Source organism: Scylla paramamosain, chromosome 13 (genome assembly GCF_035594125.1).
Source record: "Scylla paramamosain isolate STU-SP2022 chromosome 13, ASM3559412v1, whole genome shotgun sequence".
NCBI classification, from domain to species: domain Eukaryota; kingdom Metazoa; phylum Arthropoda; class Malacostraca; order Decapoda; family Portunidae; genus Scylla; species Scylla paramamosain.
Genome location: NC_087163.1, coordinates 3,620,001 through 3,645,149, shown reverse-complemented (window position 1 = coordinate 3,645,149; position 25,149 = coordinate 3,620,001). Strand labels below are relative to the sequence as shown.

Genomic DNA, 25,149 nt, shown 5'->3' with positions numbered 1-25,149 from the left:
ACTCAGTGAGCAAAAATTTACATAATTATCTAATGCACAATGTAGACCAAGCCATGCAAAGAAATGGCATAGTAGTTAAATTTTCACATTTTCAAGTATCTATTGTCACATTTAGTTTTTATCTTTGATTTTTATTACAGTTAACCATACAACTTGGTTCATGTCAATGACTTTATCTCATAACTACAAACTACAGTGAAACAGAAAATACACCAGGAAACTTTGTAACGTGGGTGATTCTGAGCTTGGTATTACTTGTTTTTCAGTATTATGGTTAACTTTAACTTGCCTCTTCCTCTTGGTCAGCTACATGACATAAAGAGCAGACCAGCTTCTCTCTCAACTACCTCAGCATTGTGACCTGATTTCTCAAACACCCCTCCTACTAACTTGGCATCCACCACATCCTTCCTAAACATCCCATCCACTGATACATCCCTCTAATTTTGCATCCACCACATCCTTCCTAAACCACCTGTCCAATGATACATAGTCAATCATGCTCTTATCTTCACTTTCATCCTGCCCTTCTCCAGGTGTATGTACAAATAATTTTGTTGCAAGGAAGTGTTTGCTAGGACCAACCCTCTTTCCTATATGCAAGTCCAACAGATACATCCCATTCTCATTCATTCCACCCATCACCAATTTTCTACTACACCTGCTACCTCGCAACTTCTAATCTTTTCATTCATACCTCAAACTAACACTATATTTCTCCTTCTCCCAATTTTCCTGAGTCCCTCATTTATGCCATTTAATAATTTCCCCATTTCTCTTCCTTTCTTTCCTTCCTCAAATCTTTAATTTACAAGTGCATGAACACAATTTCCTGTATATCTAACTATCCCTACTTTTCTTACTCCCCACACTATTCAAGTTGCCTGCCACTTATGTGCCCCTATTCCCCTTCATACTGTTGGGGACATAATGATTGCACACCCATCTTTTCCTCCTCCTTCGCTTCTCTCATCAACATCACACCATATTGCACCTCCTACTCCTTCCCACATCTCACTCTCACTTCCATTCATGGGAGCTCCATTCCAGAGCCTTTTCTGTATGTATTCTGCACTCCTGCTATATATATTTTTCTCTTGCTGACACTTTCTATTACATCACTTGCCTTCTCATCCACATTCATTCCATTTATATTTATTGAGGTCACTTTTATCTTATAATTGTAGTGACTATCAATTCCAAGAAAATTATCTAGGATTTTTGTCAGATCAACATGTCTACAAATTAAAGAATGATGATTTTGGGCTAATGAAAGTATATGTCCTTATAAGATTAAGAGATAATAATGGAGAGAAATAACAGATGATGAAATATGGAAAGAGTTTTGAAGTGATATGAGAAAAGATGTGGGTTAGAAGAGAAACCAGAGAAAAATTAGGAAAAGTCAATAATATAGAAGGGAGATCTGGAAAATTAAAATTAATGAAACAGCAGCTGCAGATGGAATTGCCAACAAAATGTTAAAAATAAGGAAGTGATGTTGAAGTGAAGATAGCCTATGTGGTAATTAAGAGTTATTAAACACTATGTTTTTTATGCAAAAGGGTTATTGGAAAAAAGAGAGAGAGAGAGAGAGAGAGAGAGAGAGAGAGAGAGAGAGAGAGAGAGAGAGAGAGAGAGAGAGAGAGAGAGAGAGAGAGAGAGAGAGAGAGAGAGAGAGAGAGAGAGAGAGAGAGAGTTTGGTGGATTAGATGGTTACAGTAAAGTCACTGGTTGAGAAATGGAAAGTAAATAAATAAATAAGATATTGACAATAAGACCACTGATTGAGAAATAGAAAATAAATAAATAAACAAATAAATAAATAAAGATAAATCCTCCTTTAAGAAATCTAGATCAAGAATCTGGTCCAATAAACTGAAAGAGTCCATGGGAGACTGCTCATTAAATGTGTGATCACTTTTAAATGGTGCAAATGATGTGGTAAAGGTGGAAGCATGTATAAGCTAGTTTTTATAAGGTGAATCAAAGTTGTAGTATCTTTACAATGAAAACAGATTAAAGTTTCTCTTATTCACAAGTAAACACAAAATATTTATGATACATACAAGGGATGTACCAATGTATCAGCTTTGCAACCTTTCAACAGAAATGAAGAATCCTTTATCCAAAACTCTTAAAGTCAATAGTTTTTAACAACTGATAAAATTATTACAATGTGTGTGTGTGTGTGTGTGTGTGTGTGTGTGTTGGTCTATTTTGTCCCTCAGACTGGGTCGGGAGAGCATGGAAGAGAGACAGAAGGAAGCCACAGAGGTCAGGTGTGCCCCTCATTGCTCTACTGTTTGCTTCCTAGGGGAAGAAGTTCTACTCTTCCCTTGCTTCAAGATGTCCCCTGGAATGCAAGACAGACCCCTCTTTGTGTGTGGAAGTGGTACAAGACTGGAGGAGACTATAAGAGAGGAAGGCATTAAGGGCATTAAGGATGTGTCTTACTTGTTGATTGGTCAAAAGAGATGTGTATAGCTGGGTGTGATAATGAAAAAAATTATCACAATGACTGATAAATTGATAATAACCTTATTGCCCGATAACTGATAAATTGACAAATCCAAAATTCCAATACCAGTGATAACAATATCAATGATTTAAATAAAAAAAATCAATAAATCTAAATCTTTGTTTTTATCTTTATCTTAGAAAACTTGCAAAAATCTAAAAAAGCTTAAAATTCAATGTTTATCCTGTCTCTTTACTAACGAAAAGTACCGTTTCAAGTAAAACAACTACATTTGATTCTGAAAGCTTAAAACTTCAACATGCTCATGTTCCAAAAACTAAAATTGTCGATTATCACTAATTTGGCACCAAAAGTATCAGTGATACTGATGAATTGATAATGGGGGAAAAATAATTATTGGATAACCGATAACCCGATAATGTTATTGTGCTAAATTATTGTGGTAACGCCAACCTATGGCAATGTGCTGATGTATATCCACCAGGAAGTGTTCCACAGTGCACTTATTATAATATTATAGTGTTCAAAATATTGTGTGTATGCTTATGACTGTACTGCTTATGTGAAAGCAAGTGATGCATGCATAAGATATAATGAGCTTTGTTACCAGTTGTTACAAATATTCATGATCTTCTGTTGAAGTTATTGACAATGACTCAATGCAAAACTATTGATATTGGTACATCCCTATTCAAAATTATGCTCATGTAGAAGATTAAAAGTACCGTAGCATATTTTAAGCCTCTTGAGTTATTTGGTGATATTTATTTTCAATAAAAAAAAAAAAATTTCTGAAAACAATTAATAGTAGCAACATTCATACATTTTTTTATTAACAAAGTATCATAAGATCACACTGGCCTATAATTGATGAAATAAATTATCAAGGATACATATCAAGATACATACACTGGTATGAAAGAGAAGAGAAAATATCTGATACTAATGTACTACATAATAAGCCAATGAAAACAAATAAAAATCAGCTTACCTGAGAAACCCCTTCTTCTCTTACAGTGGTGTAGATGTCCCACAGTCTTCGTGTGAAGTCATCCACCTTTATTGTTCTGTTGATTGATAGACCATAACAGTGTAAGTGACTTGAAATCTACAACATTCAATTATGTGGTGGCCTTCAATAGATATTTATAATAATTTATATATACTTCTACTGCAAGCTGACTAGTAATTCTTTACTGTTTTTAACTTACTTTTCCAAAGCATCCTTCAAAAACTGATAATCATGAGCAATTCTGTGCATCAAAATGTTAACAATTGATTGAAGCTTCACCACACGCTCAAATTCTCGGCGGGGGAATGCAGATGGGAGGAGGAAGAATGGAGCCAACTGCAAACTATCTGGGTCATAATTGGTCCTGTACCTCATGCCTGCACCTGAAGGAGAGAATGTTTTGGGCTCAGGTCTTTCAGTAATGAGGATATTCTTTTACCACAGTATTGGTTACTTTTTGGTAATGTGTCTGAAAGGTCATTAAACACTGACACTCTCCATTCATCTCTATCAAGCACAATTGCTCTTGCTTGCTGCACAGTCATTCCTCTTATTCAGCATTCATTGCTCTCTTCACAATTCATCCACTCCTGGCATGGTCTTCCTCTTAACAATAATAAAAATAAAATAATTAAATGAGTGAAATAGATAAATCAAATAAAAAATACATAAAATGCGACAAAATAAATAAATAAGGAAATAAAATAATAAAAACATAAATGGAAGTGTAAAAATTTGCATGGGTGTGAGCCTGGTAGTTCTGCTTAGTTCCTTCTTGCTGGCAACCATTTATAAATCAACTGTACATTATGTAAGATAAATACTTTATATTTCCCTACTGGAAATGAAATAAATATGCATATTACAGCCAGCGCCAAAAAAGATGACAAAATTCTCAATGTTAGTGTCTGCACGCCATCCAGCTAGTTTGATCCAGTATCATGGGAGAGTAAAGCACTGATAATATCTGACCTGGCAACTCAAGACAGACAGTGGCCTTGTGTACACTCACACATTAACAGTTTTAGCATGAATTCAATAAGCAAAATGTTTTCGTGCGTGCTTTCCCAAGTTGACTTCCACAAGTTACTGTTTCATTATCTTTCCATATCATTCACCAACAGCTAATAAATTCCCTAATACTGGTGACAAAATAATGTCTGTTGTTGTTGCGTACTGAAGAATAAAAACATCTCAGAAACAATTAGAATTGCTGGGGTTAGAGAGAACTGTGTAGTGGTGTGTCAGGAGGTTCAGAGATGGTGCCCACACTATCTATTGCAGAGCATAAAGCAAGATCTGGGTCTGGAAAGAAAATTGTTGAGTGGACCTTTAACATAATGAAAAGACAAAAAGAATGTAATCCTCACTTAACAGGGAGGGAATTGAAAGAAAAGAACCCCTGTGTTCTTGGTGGTGGGTCTATGAAATTTTTATGTCACATTTCTGAACCTCTTGACCCACCAGTTCATAGTTCTCTTTAACTCCTGCAATTCTAATTATTTCTTAATATGTTTTATTCCTAAGCACAAGGCAACCACAGAGGTAGTTTAGTAGCCATTGGTCAGTGATATGGAAATATGTGTAACAGTAACTTCCATAGTGGAGCACATTCTGACCCTCTTCCCTTCTGCAGAGACCTCCATTCTTGGAGACTTCAATGTTCACCACCAGCTTTGGCTTTCCTCTCCCTTCACTGACCATCCTGGTGAACTAGCCTTCAACTTTGCTATCCTCCACGACCTAGAGCAATTGGTGCAACACCCTACTCATATTCCTGACTGTCTTGGAGATACGCCCAACTTTCTTGACCTTTTCCTGACTTCTAATCCTTCTGCTTATGCTGTCACCCTTTCTTCTCCGTTGGGCTCCTTCGATCACAATCTCATATCTGTATCTTGTCCTATCGCTCCAATCCCTCCTCAGGATCCCCATAAGTGAAGGTGCCTCTGGCATTTTGCCTCTGCTAGTTGGGGGGACCTGAGGAGGTATTATGCTGATTTTCCTTGGAATGACTACTGCTTCCGTGTCAGAGACCCGTCTTTGTGTGCTGAGCGCATAACAGAGGTGATAGTGTCTGGCATGGAGGCGTACATTCCTCACTCACATATCAAAAGCTTTTGATAGAGTCTGGCACAAAGCTTTGATTTCCAAACTACCCTCCTATGGCTTCTATCCTTCTCTCTATAACTTCATCTCAAGTTTCCTTTCTGACCGTTCTATTGCTGCAGTGGTAGACAGTCACTGTTCTTCTCCTATATCTATTAACAGTGGTGTTCCTCAGGGTTCTGTCCTGTCACCCACTCTCTTATTATTATTCATTAATGATCTTCTAAACCAAACTTCTTGTCCTATCCACTCCTACGCTGATGATACCACCCTGCACTTTTCCATGTCTTTTCATAGATGTCCAATCTTTCAGGAAGTACGTAAACATTTCACACAGGGAAGCCGCAGAACGCTTGACTTCTGATCTTTCCAAAATTTCTGATTGGGGCAGAACAAACTTGGTATTGTTCAATGCCTCAAAAACTCAATTCCTCCATCAATCAACTCGACACAACCTTCCAGACAACTATCCCCTCTTCTTCAATGACACTCAACTGTCCCCCTCTTCTACACTGAACATCCTCAGTCTGTCATTTACTTATAATCTGAACTGGAAACTTCACATCTCATCTCTAGCTAAAACAGCTTCTGAGACATCTCCGCCAGTTTTTCTCACCTCCCCAGCTGCTAACTCTGTACAAGGGCCTTATCCGTCCATGTATGGAGTATGCTTCACATGTCTGGGGGATTCCATTCATACTGCTCTTCTAGACAGGGTGGAATCAAAAAAAGCTTTTCGTCTCATCAACTCCTCTCCTCTAACTGACTGTCTTCAGCCTCTCTCTCATCACCGCAATGTTGCATCTCTAGCTGTCTTCTACCGCTATTTTCATGCTAACTGCTCTTCTGATCTTGCTAACTGCATGCCTCCCCTCCTACCGTGGCCTCGCTGCACAAGACTTTCTTCTTTCTCTCACCCCTATTCTGTCCACCTCTCTAACACAAGAATTAACTAGTATTCTCAATCATTCATCCCTTTCTCTGGTAAACTCTGGAACTCCCTGCCTGCTTTTGTATTTCCTTCCTATGACTTGAATTCCTTCAAGACGGAGGTTTCAAGACACTTATCCTTCAATTTTTGACTACTGCTTTGGACCCTTTTATGGGACTGGCATTTCAGTGGGTATCTTTTTTTATTGGATTTTTGTTGCCCTTGGTCAGTGTCCCTCCTAAAAAAAAAAAAAAAAAAAAAAAAAAAAAAAAAAAAAAAAGTAACTTGCAAAAGTATACTTCGGAAAGCTTGCATGAAAAACATCTCCCTATCACTCAACTATCAAATCTACACTAAAACCATTATGTGTGAGTGTACCCAAGGCCATCATCTGTTTTGAGTTGCCATGTCAGATATTATCAGTGTTCTGCTCTCCCATGACACGGGACCAAACTAGTTCAATGGCACACTGATGCTGACACCAACTGAGAATTTCGTCATTGTTTTTGGTGCCAACTGTATCATTCCAGTGTTCAAATCATAGTTCAAAGTGCATTAAACTTTGAGGAAGGAGAACAGTATTATAGCTCCTTCTGAGTTACCAATGTACTTATTGAAAGTACTTCTAAATATCAGGTACTCAACATTATTTATGTTTGAGAAAGTGAAGATAATTTTCTTTCTCCAATGAAACAAACTTGTAATAAATCATAATTTTAATCTTACCATGGAGAATAGCAAAATCCTTAGCCTTAGGAACAATATCTTCTAATATTTCAACTGGAAGAGGCAGAGGCAAGCAGCTCTCAATAGTTCTAGTTGTCGACACACCATCCTGAAATGAGATGAGACTCATTACTATTATTCTCCTCTGATCAATGATGTTATGATATCTACTATAAATAAAATAACTGAATTATTAGATATAAATAAATCTTAATAATTAATTCAAATCAATTATTTTTTTTACAGATAAACTTATCAATATCTTATTTCATGGAAATAAATGTATATAATATTGATAATAAATCTTAATCTGAGAACAAAATCACTCACTTAAATCTCATTTCTTTTTTGTACTAATAAACTCATTAATATCTTATGGAAATAAATATATGTAATATACTTGTATAATAATAAGTATATACAATGTATGTAGATAATTTAATTTCTACTGATACATTACATAATAAAAAAATAAATAAAATAAATAAATAAATAGATTTATATGTATATGTACATATAAATATGTTTATGCACACACACACACACACACACACACACACACACACATACATACATATATATGTATATATATATATATATATATATATATATATATATATATATATATATATATATATATATATATATATATATATATATATATATATATATTTTATTTATTTATTTTTATTTATTTATTTATTTCAAATCACTATTGTTTCCAGCCCTGGTCCTTACACAAGACATGAATTAATTGCTAGTCTAAAAATTCCTCATTGTAATAGAATTCTTCTAACAAGAGGGTTAGTGCTAAGAAAACATTATAAAAATTTCAACCTACATGATTTGCTGTTGCACAAATTTATCCATGCAAGTTTTAAGGGGTTTGTGTCCAGGTTTTATTTACCTATTTTTTTTTCTGTTGTTACTTGTTCAGGATAATTGTTCTGCAAATTATGTATCTTATTCTGTATAGACATCCTGGATGCTTTTCAATGATACTAATGTGTCTGTTGTTTACTGGACTGACATGCTAGCTAATGAGGGATTCCCTCTACAACAACACATTTTAGGTTTCATCTGGTCTGAGATATAGGTAATATTTAAGTGATGACAGAACTTTAATAAATAAGTCCTTATTACAGTCTTATTTCAACAATATTTTCCATCCTATGTTATGATCACTAAAGTACTGATGCTGATACTAAACATTAATGGAACTATCTTGAAATAAAAAAAAAAGTAAGAAGCAGCAAACATGCAATAAGAGGAAATATTACTTTATCACTCCACACACAAATACTCTGGCTTGCTCGTTTCGTAAGTATGCAGATAAACATAATCCTGGATTTTACATCCAAATCTGGTATGCAACCACTAGACCTGATCGAAGGTGGGATCCATTCTAGATCCATTCATCTATTCCAAACAGTTATTTCCAACTAGCACCTTTACTGTTCCATCTCTTCAGACTGTCAACCTCATCCACATAACAACATTCAGTCTGAACATCAAGAGGTTCATGTTTTCTTGTCTTGCAGCCACATTCACCTCACAAGGAGCACGCAATGACTTAAGAGAAAAGCATTCCCACGTGCAACTCACGCAACGTCTACTGTTCCTTGCTGATATTCTACGCAATTCACTGAAATAGTAAGAGTTCTCAAACGCCAAACCAACTTTCTCTTTACCAATAAGGCTGCTGCAGGTCAGGCATGCTTGTAATGGGTGATCAATTTCAAGGTTGGACCAAAAAAGGTCAAGATATGGAATATGGATGAGGTGTGATTTTGTTGAGTAATGACGGGATTAGCTTAATATGTAGTGTGCATATTCATGTCATAGATATCCATCATTACATACCTTATCAAAGCCTCCATCACAGCATAACGAACCACACGTAGCCATGACTATGCAAGATAAGATAGTACAACTGAGCAAATATAAGATGCGGTGACGTGCAGCCTTCCTCCCTCGCCTCGCTCCCCGGCACTACTGGCGGCTGGCGACTGGCGAGTCAGCGACTGCTGGCTGCTGCCTGGCACTGCCGCTGCCACTGCCACTGTTGATTGTCCTCTTCCCTTCGTGCTCCTTACCTGCTCCAGTAACGATTGGTTGTACAACAGTATGATGTATATGTCATACCGGTTTTCTATAATCATATACAGCTACATAGTTCTATACACAATGCCTGGAAGCACACACTTTACCTAACAGGCAACCCAATACTCTTTTATATTTAATGTATTCAGTTTCGTCCTCAACAATCATGATAAATAACACTCTAAACGTGCCTACCTGGTTTCTTATAAGTGTGTGGATAAAATGAAGATAAAGGGTTGTTACATAACATATAATACGATCCACCATCTCCACTACCACTACCACCTCTCCTGAGTGTGTGGATAGAATTAAGATAAGGGGTTTTAAAAGGCTTGTTTCATAACATGTAACACCATCCACCACCTCCACCACCACCCCTCCCAGTCATTGTTGCCAGCGATCCACCATCTCCACTACCACTACCACCTCTCCTGAGTGTGTGGATAGAATTAAGATAAAGGGTTTTAAAAGGCTTGTTTCATAACATGTAACACCATCCACCATCTCCACCACCACCCCTCCCAGTCATTGTTGCCAGATAGTTTTGGGGAGATTTCAGAAAACGAAAAAAAAAAAATCAGTATTGAAAAAAAAAAACAGTAAACTATATATATATATATATATATATATATATATATATATATATATATATATATATATATATATATATATATATATATATATATATATATATATATATATATATATATATATATATTCTCAGATATGAAAGATTAGTCACTTTAAGTCAGAAGTATACTATGGTCTCACTTTCCAGAGAAGCATAGCTGGGTACTCGTAAGCTTTGCTGCATTACTTTCCGTCTACCAGCAACCTGCATCACCCTACAGTTCAGCGCAACAGGCGGTTTCCTGACAGTAACGACACTAAAGAGTAAGTGATTGACAGCGAAAAGTTGCGAGCTGCCAAAAGCCTGGTTGGGTGGCAGTAGCACATCCACGGTCTAGGAAAACTCAAGAGTCCAGTGGAAAACTGCGGCACATTTACGGAACGGGACGCAAGACAGACCAGTCGGTGGCTGTCCTCCCTCTTAATCCTGCCCTGCCCCCCCCCCCTCTCTCATTTAGTTTTATGGATTTCAATTGCTGGGAAGCATAATTCATGTATATTTTCTGAACCAATCGAAATTCAGTAGGCTACCGCAGTAATTCAGGATCTCTTGAGATCCTTAAAATTTTCATATCTCCCGATATTTTGGTGGTAGATCTGGCAACACTTATAAAGTGCTTCACCGTCACCACCATATGAAAAACCGCCATGAGCTATGAAGAAAAAAAAAAAAGGATTGATAACAAATAACAGTAGTACTTTGCAACACCAGTAGCAAAAAGGGAGCTTGCAAGGGCCGTGATAAAGGTGGCGCCGAACATTCACAGCTACAGTTGTTTGGATTTCGTTTGGCAGGAAGGCCCGAGCGCGGCATACAGCAGCAATCCAGTGCCTCGCCACAAAGCTTGGGAAACGCGGTTGGAGCAAATTCCACAGTCATGGGTGGAGGGGATCTCGTAAGCATAACGCAGTAATCCATCACCATAATCTAAGAGGCTATTGTTATGTCTAGATGTTCCTAAAGCAGCCAAGTTTGTGCATCATTGGTTGGCCTCAAGGAACTTGTAATCCTTAGTTGGCATCATTTAAACAATTCTGGTATCACTGAATTCTGGAGCAATTGATTAGTTGGCCGGAAACTTTATAGTTGTTTAAGTTTGTTGGGGTTTTACGTATCTACATATTCTAATATATTTCAACATTTAGTAACCATGTATTGTAGGTGTCTTATGTTCATGATGGAAAATAGGCACTAGTGGAAACGTGGGTTCCCCTGCTGGCTGGGCTGCGTCCGGCAGGTCTGAGTTGCCAGTTGTGTATTTTCCTTGCAGTGTTATCAGGTCAATCGAAGATAGGTTAGGTTAGGAGCAACTTAGACTTGCTGGACGCGGCACAGCCAGCCGGGGACCCCACGTCTCCACAAGTGCCTGAAAATATTCTACATATTCCAAAGTGAATTTCTTTCGTTGTAAGGAACAAAAAAAAAAAAAATAAAAAATCTGCCTGATCAGCATAATGAGTGTAATGTAAACTGGTTAGCACGGTTCTGCTTATCTGCTAACCACTAATTAACACAATAACTTAAGTAATATTATTATACATTTTTACTCGTCTCACGAAAAAAAAAAAAAAAACTAAAGTACTTTAGTCACATTAACACAGTGGTGTGTATCTTTACCATTGCAAATTGTTCATTCCTTAGATATTAATTTTTATCAAATTTATCCTTTAGTAGGTTAGGTTTAGTTAGGTTTTAATTGGGTTAGGTTCAGTTAATGTTTTTTTTTTATGAATTTCTGCTTGTTTGTGTGTGTGTGGGGGGGGTATATAAGACAAAAAAAATTGATTTGCAACAGAAACGGTTACTAGAATGATTCAAAGCACACCAAAATCTACCAGAAAATTATAGTCTCGTCTGAAATTGTTAGACTGGTGAAAATATAAATTTACCATAATGTTTAATGGATTAGTATTCTTGTGAAAACTATTAGCAGACCAGGTTAATTAAGGTTTTATGTCTTTGATTGTATTCTGTTCTACATACCAGGTTGAGATACCCATTATTAGTGTATTGTTTTGATAAGTAACATCTTCCAGACACTAAATCCTTAATTATTTCATGGCATAGATCTTATCTGTGAGCATTTCAATAGTACAACCATAATTGAATTGTAAACATGTACGAGGATTGAGGGGGATGAAGCCAAGGTTAGGTCTATTAGGTCAGATATAAGTTATGTACTTTGATAAATCTTGACTGTCGGATTATTAGGAGATTGTTAGGTGGCAATTATAGGAAATTACACAGAGAATGAATTTGAAGTGAGGCATTCTGTAATCAATGTGATGGTAACTCCAACAGAACCTTAAAAAATCATGGCATCCAAGTACCATGAAAAACCAGGAACGTGTGTGGAAGGCAGAGCAGCAGAAGGCAGAGGAGGATCGGAAGATGGCAGAGCTGCAGAGGGAGCTGAAGGAGGAGAGGGAGAGAGAAGTACTGAAGAGAACAGCTGAGGCATCAGGGGCAATTGCAAAGAGGGGAGAAGAAAAGCTTGACTGGATGTATAAAGTTAGTATGATAAGAAGGCAGTAATTATATTAATGAATGAGATAAATTATAAAAAAATGTAATTATATTTAAGGGTAGTTGTATAGTTTTCATCAGTGGATGAAAAAAAAAATTTGCACACCATTGGCTAACTGCCAGCTTGTGGCTTCATGAAAGCTAATAATTCATAGTAATGTAATGTTAATCAGTCAGTATGTGTGATTTTATCTTGGTTTTATTTCTAAGGAAACTAAGTTTGGCCATTTGTGTCACAGGGTCCAGGGGGCCATGTCAGTCGTGAGGAATACCTGCTGGGTCGTAAAATTGACAAGGCCTTGGAACAGCTAGAGCGTGCTGAGGCTGCAGAAGAAGCACAGGAGGGAGACCAGCCACCCCCTCAGCAAAGTAAATCATCATACACAATTGAGCATGGTTAGTATCATCACCTAATAACACTCTTAGGGCCACTGCCTCTCCACCAAAAAAAAAAAAATAAGTATAAAAGATCTCAAAATAAACAAGAACTTATAAGAATATGAAAAATATAATTTTGGAAAATGAGTGAATTAGCAATGATAGGATTTTTGTCCAGCTTGCAATGAGGTACGTTAAAAATGTACAATGTTTTATGATTTTCTTTGAACTTCACTTTTTTTTATATAATGTGTATATGTGGAACTTTACCTTCAGAAATTAACCCTGAGTCAGTGATTCGCCGTGAACAAAGTGACATCCAAGTAGACATGCACAGAAAACTTATGGAAGACCCTCTCCTCCTCATCCGCAAGCAGGAGGAGGAAACAAAGAGGCAGATCACCAATAACCCAGTCAAGATGAAACAGTTGCAGCAGCTGGTGAGTTAATGAAAGACAATTTAGTAAAAAAAATATTGTCAGTAATCATATTTTCTGTAACAAAGAGGTAAGTTAGAAAGGTCCAACCCAAATCATGTAAGGATGTAGGTGAAGGACCTTCTGGAGAATACAGATGATAACACATCTTGAAAAATGAATTATGTACTGAACTACATAGTGTTTAAGCTCTTACAAAGAAAGAAAAAAAAAAAAAGTGCTTGTAGAAATATTTCCAGTTAGTACCAAGAACAGTAACTACATAACTGTATTTACTTGACAGATAAATACAATTAAATCAAAGAAGAATAAGAGGTCTAGACGAAGTGAATCTACAGCTTCATCGAGCACAAGCTCAGATTCTGAGAATGAAGATGAAAAGAGAGGAAAGAGTAAAAAGAAAAAGAGAAAAAAGTCTAAGCAAAGGCATTCCTCAAGTAGTAGCAGCTCATCTGATGATACAGAATCATCTTCAAGCTCTGAGTCTGACAGGGGAAGGAAACATAAAAAGAAGAAGAAAAAATCAAAATCCAAGAAAAAGAAAAAAGAAAGAAGTGTAAGTAGATACTTATTGCTCTTGATGGTACTTAAGGTATTTTGTGTCTCATAACTTCAACAAGAGAAGGCAACTGCAGAATGTTGAACTCTTAATAAGCACCACACTTCATCATACATCTGCCTTATTGTTCTTATATGTTGAAGTTTCTATTTTTACTTAAAAATTTCAGAGGAAAAAGGAAGCAGCCATTAAAAAGAAATCAAAAAAGAAAAAGAAGGAGAATGAAATTGAAGATCGAACAAAAAATCTAAAGAGAGAAGTTAAGGGAGAAAATTATGGTAGTAGGAAGCAAAAATCAGATAGAAATGAAGATAGTGACACAGACTTGCATTGGAATACAGAAATGTCAAGGAAAGGGGCCAGTGAAAGGAATCCAGAAAGAAGTAGGAGGGAAGAAGGAATGAAAGGATGGAAAATTTACAATAGAGAACAGAACAGAGACTGGGAACAAAGAAGAGGAGAAATTAGAGGAAGAAGCGATAGGTATGCTAAACAGTTAAATAGGGGGAACAGAAACAGAAGCATGAGCAAGAGTAGAGGTAGAAATAGGAGTCGGAGTAGAAGCAGGGGTAGAAATAAGAGCAGAAGTAGAAGCAGAGGTAGAAATAAAAGCAGGAGTAGAAGCAGAGATAGAAATAGGAGCAGAAGTAGAAACAGAGGTAGAAATAAAAGTAGGAGTAAAAGTAAGAGCAGAAATAGAAGCAGAAGTAGGGGTAGGAACAGAAGCAGAAGTAGAAGCCGAGGTAGAAATAGGAGTAGAAGCAGAAGTAAAGAACACAATCAACAAGGACAGGGAAAAACCAGGCAGAAACTTAGTGAAAAAGAGATGGATGAACTGCGGGAGCAAATGATGGCAGCAGCAAAGAAGAGAGATGAGGAAAGAAAAAAAAATGTCATGAGATATGATGCAGAGAAGAAAAAAGAAGAAGAAATGAATGAGTATGCAGAGGACTTTGTGAGGTATGATTTGTTTTTCCTTGCTTGATGCTATAATTTCAGAATTTCTACACATTTCTGCATTGAAACCAAAGTGATTATCTTTTGGTCTGGTGTGATGTATGTAGATGAAGTTTGCAAAGTTTTCACCATCCAGCATTGTGATTTTTTTTTTTTTGTAATAGTTCATCTTTATAAAGTTTCATGTTATTTAATTTGATTTCAGGAATAGTTTGGCAAGTGCTTCTCAAGGGACCATAGAGGAGAGGGTCAAATCTCGCATTAGTTCATCTCAACGAGGAACAGCACACATGGACTCAAACTTTATGAAGAAGTAACTGTGTCATCTAAATCAGCAGAGTATTCACTGAAAGCTATAAATAGGGAATACATGTGCTTGTGTTTCTTAAGTAAGGTGTTGTGTGTGTTTGTGGAGAGGTGTAAAGAGAATGGAAGTTGTCATTGGATTGTGAAATTACATGTCTCATATGAAGTCTTGAATTTGATGAAGTTTATATAATTGTAAAGTAAGTGCTAGAATTCAGAAAGTTAAGCTGTACATTTATTATATTTTCTTGATTGTATATTAATTCCTTGTGATCAAAATAAATGCTTGATGACCATCTGTTTTATTTTTATCCTCCTGATTGTGGGGATGTTAGATTTTAGGGGTGTTTGCCATTCCTGTTCAATCAAATATTCATGGTGAAAAAAAACAGAAAAAAAATAAAGAAAGAAAAAAAAATCCATAAGTTGAGTTAACTGTAAAAAAAAAATTGCTTTGCACCTTTGTTCCCAATCAAACTTTCCAATATTCATCTAGCCATTCATATAATGGTTTGTATAGTTGATATGTTTACTAACAAGACTTTGAGCTTACAACTTGCCTATCAGCTTCTTTAGTTTCAAATCCTTCATTGGTTTATTACATCTTCATTTGCTCCTTGCTGGCTTTCAGCATTCCACTTCAAAACATTTTATATAGTCAACACAATTTTTTTTTTCTCTGCATAGTCAAACCAATTCAATGTACCTTTTCTTACTACTTTACTAAAGCTGTGAATCAATGTAAAAGTTTGCTTATTTCTATTCTCATGACAATCTATCATTGCAACTCAATGTGCTTCTTTATCATTATGCTGCAGCTTCTTCAAGAATTAAGAGAACATGTTCCACTACCTTAAAGTAGTGCAGTTTTCACAACTTGTAAAGTCTACTAATTTTCATATAAAGGGAAAAGCCCTCTCTTTGAAGAATTTAATAGACTCCAATGGACTCCTGTTTCTGAAAAAAAAAAAAATAAGAATCCAAAGCCTATAAGTTTGGGTTGTGGTCAACACATTGGTTAACTGGAAGTTCAAAATCCAATTCAGTAATGTAAACATTCACTATGGAGATACTTCTCTTTGACACTTGCTATAAAGAATTATGCACAAGAGCCATGTCTGAAGTGATCAGTTCCTCTGAAAAGCCAAGGAATCTATGTGGATGAAACTGTAAGAAGCAAATATGCATAACATAAAAGTCATGATCAGATCTTGGTGCACCAGGCATGAGATGAATATTACAAATCCACCCAATGTTTGCACTGTACCATACCTCTGTAGAGACTAGTTTTGCAACTGTACATATAGTTTACAAAACTCCTTTGATAGGCATAAACAAGTACTTCTCATGGTTTATTTCATCATACATAATTGTTTACACTATATTTGGTAGAAAATGTGTAGTGACGAGCGATATTGAGCCTTAGTTATGCCAGATAAGGCGCAAATTCCCTTGTCGCAACACAAATTACAAGTGCACTTAGAGGTTCTTGGTATCTGAATTTAAGCTTCAAAAGTCAGTTGGTACTTAAATACATGATCATAGTAACACTAAAATTTTAAGTAACATTGTTATGCTACAGTCAGTCACCAGAACTGTCCAAGAGCACTTGCAATCTGCCCTCGGGAAGCTCCTTATTACTAAGTCTTGCAAACATTTTCTTCAAAATGACTATGTTATTAAATAATCTCATTAAGTTACTATCTATAACCTACACTCTGGCCATTAGTGACATTTTACATCATCATCCATACAAATTGCTTGACTAATCACAACTAAAAACATCCTCAGGGCACCCATTCATTGATGTGACTAAATATTACTGCAGTGCAATTTTTCATTGTCTTGCAACTCGGTCAAATTTCATTAATCCTGTAATTAAATGCATTATTTTGGCAAGTTTATACCAACACAGTGTAACTGTAAATATTCTATACTTGGTGCATTGAATTAACTCCGAAAATATAAATATATGTTCCATGTCACTTGGTAGCAATATGAAGTACACTCTAGGGTAATATTGTCATGTTTGTAAATGTCAACTTCATTTAATGATTCTCTCATATCAGCTTCCTTCCCTCAGGCAGATTATAATATTTAAAGCCCATGGTAACACAGGCAAACACAAATCCACAAAACTATACAAGAAACAGAATCTTGAAATCTTCAGTTACACAAGATATGAAAACTAAGTGTTCCATTGCTTGTAATCATGGCCTCACTATTTCACTTCAGCATATTGATAAATATGTATAAATGCACATTATCACATGAAAGGGTGTGCAATATAATGCAGTGAATTCAAGCAATGATTTAAATACTATTTTCAATCTTGGTCACTTGCAATTTCTTATAATCAAACAATACAACTGTCAGAATACATGGAGAATGTTTTTAGTGGATTCTCTATGGTAAACAACCATTGTAATCATGGACTGAGTGTCTAATGCTGCCAAGTTAAGCCCAATAATTCCTATATAAAACACAGGATAAAGGAACTTGACTAAGCAATATCTGTAGACAACCACTTTCTGTTGCACTACCATTCTTGGATTTCATTTCTTTTCAACTTTGATAAGGGAGGATTCACACGTTGCTCTGCTTGACTACTAAGAGCACTCCATTGTATGAAGCAGGTGGGCATTATGTTTACCATAGAAAACTTGGTTATATAATGTCAATGTGTTACAGTTCATGCAGTGGTAATACTTTAAGTTTTCCTACCTGCTACAAGATAACCAAACATCTAACAATCTCAGTGTTTAAGTATCAATAACCATAAATGTGTGGTTACATTGACATTACTGAAGAAAACCATGGCTGTGTAAATCTAATCTACAGGGAAAGGAAAAACTACTGGGCAGAGGGACATCATAGCCACTTCTCTACCTTGGTCACCATTACCATACATGGAAGGTTATATTCTAGAGAGAGAGAGACTAATCTTTACCGAAAAAAGTTAAGTTCCTTAAATCAGTAAAGATGTTCTGCAAATGAAGCCTTCTTCTGTTAATTTCTTCATCTGGACATGTTTATCCCCCTAAAAACTGCCAGATTTGGAAACCTAACAACATCAGAAGTTTTGCAAGTACAGTGTCTCTGTGGCCATTGTTCTATTATTTCTTGTTATCCTTCATACAGTATTTTCTTGCAGCAATAGCATACCATAATGTCTTGTGTCATTTCTCCTTCTTTCAGATCACTATATATATATATATATATATATATATATATATATATATATATATATATATATATATATATATATATATATATATATATATATATATATATATATATATATATTCCATAAAAGATCATTTTATCACCTGAACAGATTGCAATAAAAGAATAACAAGAAATGTATAAATATTCCATACTCTTCTCAGCTGGAGAGGTGGAACTCACAGCCTGAAGCTTTGGCAGATCAGTGTCCCCCTCCCATTAGCACCTGCTCTCCCTGGTAAATATAATGACAATCACTGTCTATTATAAAGCTTAATCACACATATTCTATAATGTTTAAAAATGGTATAAACAAATCAATAACAGACAATGAATAACATACATACAAAAAATGTTACTGTAGAATTAAAATCCAAGAAAATGTGCTTTGAGTGTCTTGCATGTATGTCTATATTGCCTAATACTGAGATTTCAACATTAATTTATCCTATCTAAAAGCAGTAGAAAAAGCATTCATTTATCTACTCAAAAATTTGAGCATTTTATAAATTTGGGGATTTAGGTTTTCTGATCAAAGTGGATAAAATTATACATATGCATAGATAGAAAGCACGATCATGCTACAAGTCTGGCAATAATTCTCCTCAATAACTCCATGGCTAATGCAAACGAATTATCCAGTAATTAATTAACTATGGGCAGGAAAAGCTTACACTGGCAACATTTAAAAGAGACTACATTTATTACACTTGAGCTTATGGAAGATGTTAGCATGTTTTGGATGACTGAGATTTTATAAAATGGTTAACTTAGAAAAGAAAGAAAGAAAAAAAAATCAAGCCAACAGTCCTTGTAACTTTATCTCTGTATAAAATAATAGCTGTGGAGATGTAAGTCTAGGAAATAAACTTAAACTTACATATGACTGAAAATGTCTCATCTCCAAAACACTGCTCAACAGACTTATAAGTTACAGCTATTCTTGGACACTTTCATGAGAAGTTTGCCAATATGAATTATAGAAGTACAACTGTTCTGCAAGTAATATCTATTATTTATCATAATCACTTTCATTCAATTCTACACTATTAAGAAGCAATGCACACACACTTACACATCAACAGTTTGTCTTAAATTCATTAAAAATGTTGACAATGGAAATAACTTGAATTAGAAACAGAAACTTGGCAATGAGGATTTGCCATCTGCTTCTAATATTGATGAATTCAATATACAAATTATGAATAACCTATCAAGATGCCATACAATATATATGTATATTTATATATGAATATAGTGAAGTTCCCAGCAATTTCATCCACTATAGTAATTTTATTTTAGCAATTATACAGTCTGCCATATGAAAGCACTAAGCAAAATCTAAAATTGCTGGTGAAGTCACATATTGTCTTGCAAGCTGAGGAGATTAAGCGACACCTAGGAACGCTATGGGAGAATGAGCAGACAGAGAGATGGCACTGGGCTGATAAAGCAAAACCTGGTGCTTAACGAGGTTCGTCTATCATCTCCCCAAATCACATTCAGTTTATTTTGAGGCAAGCAACAGCAGAATCTACATACATTTTAAATATTGATAAAATATGGGTCAGACATCTATAGACTGGAAATATTGGTAATACACTACCATCTTTAATGCAATTTCTCTAACATTACCTCTCGTGTAGCTTTCCCTCTCCTGCTGTTCTCTCTGTCTCATTTCCCATTTGGGTTGATGCTGGTACATTTGTAAAAAATAGTGAAACTGAGCGTACTGGTTACATCTGTGTCATGAAGGTTCTGACAGTCACAGTTTTGTCCCCCGCTCTTGACTAGACTTGGTTCGTATCACAAAGTACACGGAACACCAAACAAGTCGAGAGTCATTTTCCAAGTAGCACCGTCATGGATGATTCACACAGCAATACTTAGTTCATCTCATACTATCGCTTAGCACACATGGTCCATTAGCCGATGAAGACGATCCATTAACTGCTAGGGGTAGGTAGGGACTTACTGCATAAGAAATGCATTACTGACGGTGAGCCCTTAATATATCTGTGCAGAAGCACTACAACACAAGCACTGCTTTCATATCCAGATTGCAATCAGAGCACAGGGCAGAAAAGGAATACTGCTACTGTTATGTGATACACAACACTGCAAGAAACACTCAAAGCATAAACGTCAATCAGTGATGGCTTGCATTAGTACTGAGGGAGCACAACATCGGAGTCCATGGTAGATTAACCTCATGAGCGGGGGCGGGGGGAGGAGGGGTTGTGACACTACATTGAAGAAGACTTGGATCACCCCTATGAACACGTAAATCTTGCTGAGATGTGGCTTTTCAATCTAGTATTTCTTATGTCATAATCTTGTGCAGTAATCTTGTCCTGTCATGGCATGACTTTTCTATGACATGCAATATTTCTTGGCCATGTAGAGAGCATCTTTGCAGTTTAATGAATATATCCATGACTCCTTTAGTTGATCCTCTTGAATACATCATTTTCTATAACACTGGTATAGAACTAATTTGAAGACCAACAAGCAGGATCTCTTGCGCTCTCATTTGAGCAGTGTTACATACAGGGTGTCCAGGCTCTTCTCATAACTCTTCTTACATTTTTTCTAATTGTAAATATGTGTTGAGTATCTGAGTTCAATGTAGGTATTCAATATCATTGATGGGTACATGACAAGGGCGGTAAATAGGCTGCCTCATATGGCACAGGGTGAGTGAGATCCTTCAACAGCATACAGAGGACCTCACACATTCATCTCATTGCTCACCATTCTTAGGCCTCCATTTTGAATGTGGGCTGCTGCTTCATTTCTGAAAAAATATGAGATAGCCATAATAATAAAAAGCTCCTGCATGAGCTACATCATGTCCTGAAAGTTCAATAAATACTCATAAGAACCTTGGCAATTTACATTAGATAACTAACATCATATAATCTTCAATATATAAAAATGGGACAGATTGTGTGTTTGCACTTGGATTTTCTTTTGTGGTGAATATTCTATGTAAATATGTTTGTCAAATTAGAGGATGTGTAAGGATACAATACTGCATACCTTTTGCCAATTTTGACAGTTGTTCACCTGGCATATAAAATAAAATACTAATTCTGCTCTAAACAAAATTAAAATTCATAACTAGCATTTAATTGGGGAGAGAGAGAGAGAGAGAGAGAGAGAGAGAGAGAGAGAGAGAGAGAGAGAGAGAGAGAGAGAGAGAGAGAGAGAGAGAGAGAGAGAGAGAGAAAATGCAGGTCAACAATATATGCATCTGGATTTAAATACCTCAAAAATATCAACATGAAGCTGCATGTTGCATGCAAAATTCTTAAGTAATAATAAATGTTACAAATATCTAGTCTAACTGTGAATGGGAATGATAAATGACTGGAAGTTATCAATGCATATACAACAGACATGTGATCTTATTCTGAATTAAGATTCTGAATTATTCTGAATGGCATATTTTAGCATTCAGTTTTCACTTTTTCCAGCAAACACAAAACAAATTCTATCTTAAATCTCACAAGAGAAAAGAACCTACACTCCTTTAGAGAAAATTACAAAAATTCTAGAATCAAGTCTGATATGTACAATTCCAGAATATGCCAAAAAAATAAATTTCACTGCTGGCATGTTGATCTTTTTTGATTGGCCATTATGCTGTATTACAACAGACTTTTGGGTGCAGAGGTGGTAATGACATCACCTGGCAGAAGAACTGCCTAGGAAGCATGAAACTGATTTTTCAGTACTTAGATATTATCAATTAAGATTGAGGATAAAATGCAAAAATACAGTATATCAGTACATTTTGATTTTATACAATTTATTACAATTAAGCTTTAAAGGTAATATGAATTTATAACAAAAAACCCTCATGCCATCTTTTTATTTGAGAGGATATAGGTACCTTATTATTGCCTATCTTTCTTGCCATCTCACCCTCATTTATTCTTTCCATATGCATGAACCATTTAAAGGTGCTGTGTTTTACCAACATCACTTAACTTCTCATGGTTGTGGCACTAGCTTCCTAAGTCTACTTCTTGATTTTCTACATTTATTTTCTAGTATATATATATATATATATATATATATATATATATATATATATATATATATATATATATATATATATATATATATATATATATATATATATATATATATATATATATATATATATATATATATATATATATATATATATATATATATATATATTTTTTAGTTTTAGATGAGGACACTAAATATCAGTGGCATAATCTTTGCCTACACTAGGTAACTAAAAAAAATTTGAAGTGAAAGGCCTGAGAACTGTCTCCATGTCTGTTGTATATTTCAAATGCAATACCAAAGGGAATAATGAAGTGTCACTTACTGTCATGAAGTGTCACCATGTTTTCTTTTAGCTACTGACAAATTTATATGTTGAATATACCTCTTATCCTAAAGGTGCATCAATAAATATGATATACTAACCATCTGTCTCAAATATTTACTTTTCATGTCTGCACCAAATTTACTTGTTATAAGTATAAAAAAATAAATAAAAATAAATAAATAAATAAATAATATAAATAAATAAATAAATAAATAAATAAATAAATAAAATAAAATAAATAATAAAAAAATAAATAAATAGATAAATAAATAAAAAATAAATAAACAAATAAACAAAATAATAAATAAATAAATAAATAAATAAATAAATAAAAATAAATAAATAAATAAAACATACAAATGTACAGTGTACATTTTCAAAAAATTCAACAACGTTTAATGATAAAACTATTTTCATAAAACAAATTCAACTGTTCTATGTTAATAATTTTCAGAAAATTTTTTTACATAGATATGGAAAATAGTAAAGCAAGAATTGTTTACATAATTTAAGCCCCAGTTCTATATCCATCTATAAGAGAAATAGACATTCTGGTGAAGAATTTTTTTTACAGCTACATATGTTTGAAGTTTCTGTATGTGCTTTCAATACAGATCATCCAGGGAAAAAAAATAATAAAATAAATAAATAAATAAATAAATAAAATAAATAAAATATAAAATAATAATAATAATAATAATCAATATTTGAGAAGTAGCTTTTATGTATGTACTGAAAAGATGAAACTATGAATACTGTACATTTTTTTTTAAACGTGGTATTTAAATACAAGAAGGGGCTTGAACTATATGACTGAGCAGTATTGTATAATCTTTAAAAGTTTTAAAACTCATATGTTCCAAATTCTATAACCAGTTTTAACTTATGGTGAGACAATGCAATATTTATCAATTATAAAACTTGTAGTATCCTGTATAGTGATACTGATGGTTATTTTCTTAACTAATGTTATGAGCTACCAGACAAGACATCATGCAAACATGCAAGCACACAAGCAATAGCTGACCTTAGCACAAAAGTGGAGTTTGACCACCAAACATGCACCAAAGGTTACAAGCAGTTATTTACAAAAGTAGCAATTTAATCTAATATTTCAAGCATTCACAGGCTTGAATTCAAAATAAGTCAAGATAAAAATATTCTTTACTGTACATGGGGAAAAAAAAAAAAAAAAAAAAAAAAAAAAAAAAAAAAAAAAACCTATTTTGAATCCATATCCTTGAATGCTTCTTTCTAATTAACGTAATTTGAAATCAATCATTACCTTGGGATTCTCGCTATTTTCAAAGTTTGGTTTCTATAATGGAGCTTACTCATACTTTTTTTTGGGGGGGGAATAATTCATATACTCTAAAAGTAAATGTAGAGCTTCATGAATACTGACTTATGCCTCATGTAGGAGTAAACAGCTTCTTCAAAATCAACTTAAAATATGACTTCAATGATCTTGGGGTACAACACTGACTGAGAGAAGCGGTTATGCATCATAGAAGCAAAATATTGAGGGAACTATTTCTAAACAAACTAAAGCCTTAAAAGAAACTGTGGCAACACTGATATGATCTCCAGTTAAGCACGATAGTTTCCGCTAGATTGTGCAATAAGAAAAAAACTTACAGGTCTTGATTAGTTTCCTCGTGAAAGGTAAAACATTACCATGTTAGATACTCCTAAAACCTCAAGGAAGTATTACCAATTCATTAATCATGCAATTCAATTTCATCTAGGAGCTCATCAATATTCAAGTTGAATCAAGAACGATACTACCACATCAAATTTTAAGATACATGGGTAATTGAAAGCTGTTTAGCAAACTGTAAGACATACTCAGTTAATGTACAGTTGACAGTGGAGCAAAATATTAGTCTCAAGTAAAGTAATGTACACTAATATTCAAGGGAGAATTCATCAAGGGAAAGACCTAGCATGATCAATGCTCAGAGAAAATTGAATAGTAATCTCATTATAATTGAATTTAAGATATTTACTAAATTTAAGATTGTTTTTGATCAAAGAACTTCCACAAAACATCTGGCTTTCTTATGCAGCAACAATATGTTTTCAAATCTCATGAAAACATTGCAATGTGCAGTACTTTATGCTCCAATGCTTGCTCACAAAAAAGCAAACCCAGAGGTGAACATTTTAGAGTTAATTCTTTGGCATTATTACAACACAGCTGATACCCACTGTTATTCATTCTCAAAAATACTTGGAAAAAAAAATAAAATGTATCTGCAAATAAAGAAGAGTGAGCACAAGCCTATAGCATTGTTAGAGTAAAATGCAGCTCACTGTGACTCTACCCTGAGGGACTTACTTGTCCAGGAGCTTGCGCATCTCCTCTGTACTCTTGGTAGCCTTCACTGCAAGA

At 34.8% G+C, this 25,149-nt stretch overlaps 3 protein-coding genes across 5 annotated transcripts in view; 1 reads left to right on the top strand and 2 right to left on the bottom strand.

The window, feature by feature from the left end:
* LOC135106352 (glutathione synthetase-like) overlaps nt 1-9,336 on the bottom strand; it is a 34,959-nt gene extending 25,623 nt beyond the window's left edge. The window contains exons 1-4 of one of the 2 annotated variants that reach the window (XM_064015275.1): nt 9,124-9,336; nt 7,261-7,369; nt 3,694-3,877; nt 3,474-3,549 (exon numbers count right to left, since the gene is read on the bottom strand). In XM_064015275.1, the coding sequence (XP_063871345.1) occupies nt 3,474-3,549; nt 3,694-3,877; nt 7,261-7,369; nt 9,124-9,168 (414 nt within the window). In that variant the 5' untranslated portion in view covers nt 9,169-9,336. The remainder of the gene's footprint in view (nt 1-3,473; nt 3,550-3,693; nt 3,878-7,260; nt 7,370-9,123) is intronic. The other variant, XM_064015274.1, reaches the window with a different exon arrangement.
* Nucleotides 9,337-10,238: 902 nt separating this feature from the next.
* Nucleotides 10,239-15,453, top strand: LOC135106351 (pre-mRNA-splicing factor CWC25 homolog). 2 transcript variants are annotated; one of them, XM_064015273.1, is made up of 7 exons: nt 10,239-10,257; nt 12,296-12,505; nt 12,760-12,916; nt 13,175-13,338; nt 13,619-13,891; nt 14,064-14,854; nt 15,057-15,453. In XM_064015273.1, the coding sequence occupies exons 2-7, from the start codon at nt 12,326-12,328 to the stop codon at nt 15,166-15,168; spliced, it is 1,677 nt and encodes a 558-aa protein (XP_063871343.1). In that variant the 5' UTR covers nt 10,239-10,257; nt 12,296-12,325; the 3' UTR covers nt 15,169-15,453. The 2 variants fall into 2 exon arrangements, with proteins under 2 accessions (XP_063871343.1, XP_063871342.1); XM_064015272.1 differs by lacking the exon at nt 10,239-10,257 and adding an exon at nt 10,636-10,889.
* A 1,043-nt stretch (nt 15,454-16,496) lies between these two features.
* LOC135106350 (cell adhesion molecule Dscam1-like) overlaps nt 16,497-25,149 on the bottom strand; it is a 190,899-nt gene continuing 182,246 nt past the window's right edge. Inside the window, exons 40-41 of the mRNA XM_064015271.1 lie at nt 25,096-25,141; nt 16,497-21,179 (exon numbers count right to left, since the gene is read on the bottom strand). Coding sequence (XP_063871341.1) covers nt 21,113-21,179; nt 25,096-25,141 — 113 coding nt within the window. The 3' untranslated portion in view covers nt 16,497-21,112. The remainder of the gene's footprint in view (nt 21,180-25,095; nt 25,142-25,149) is intronic.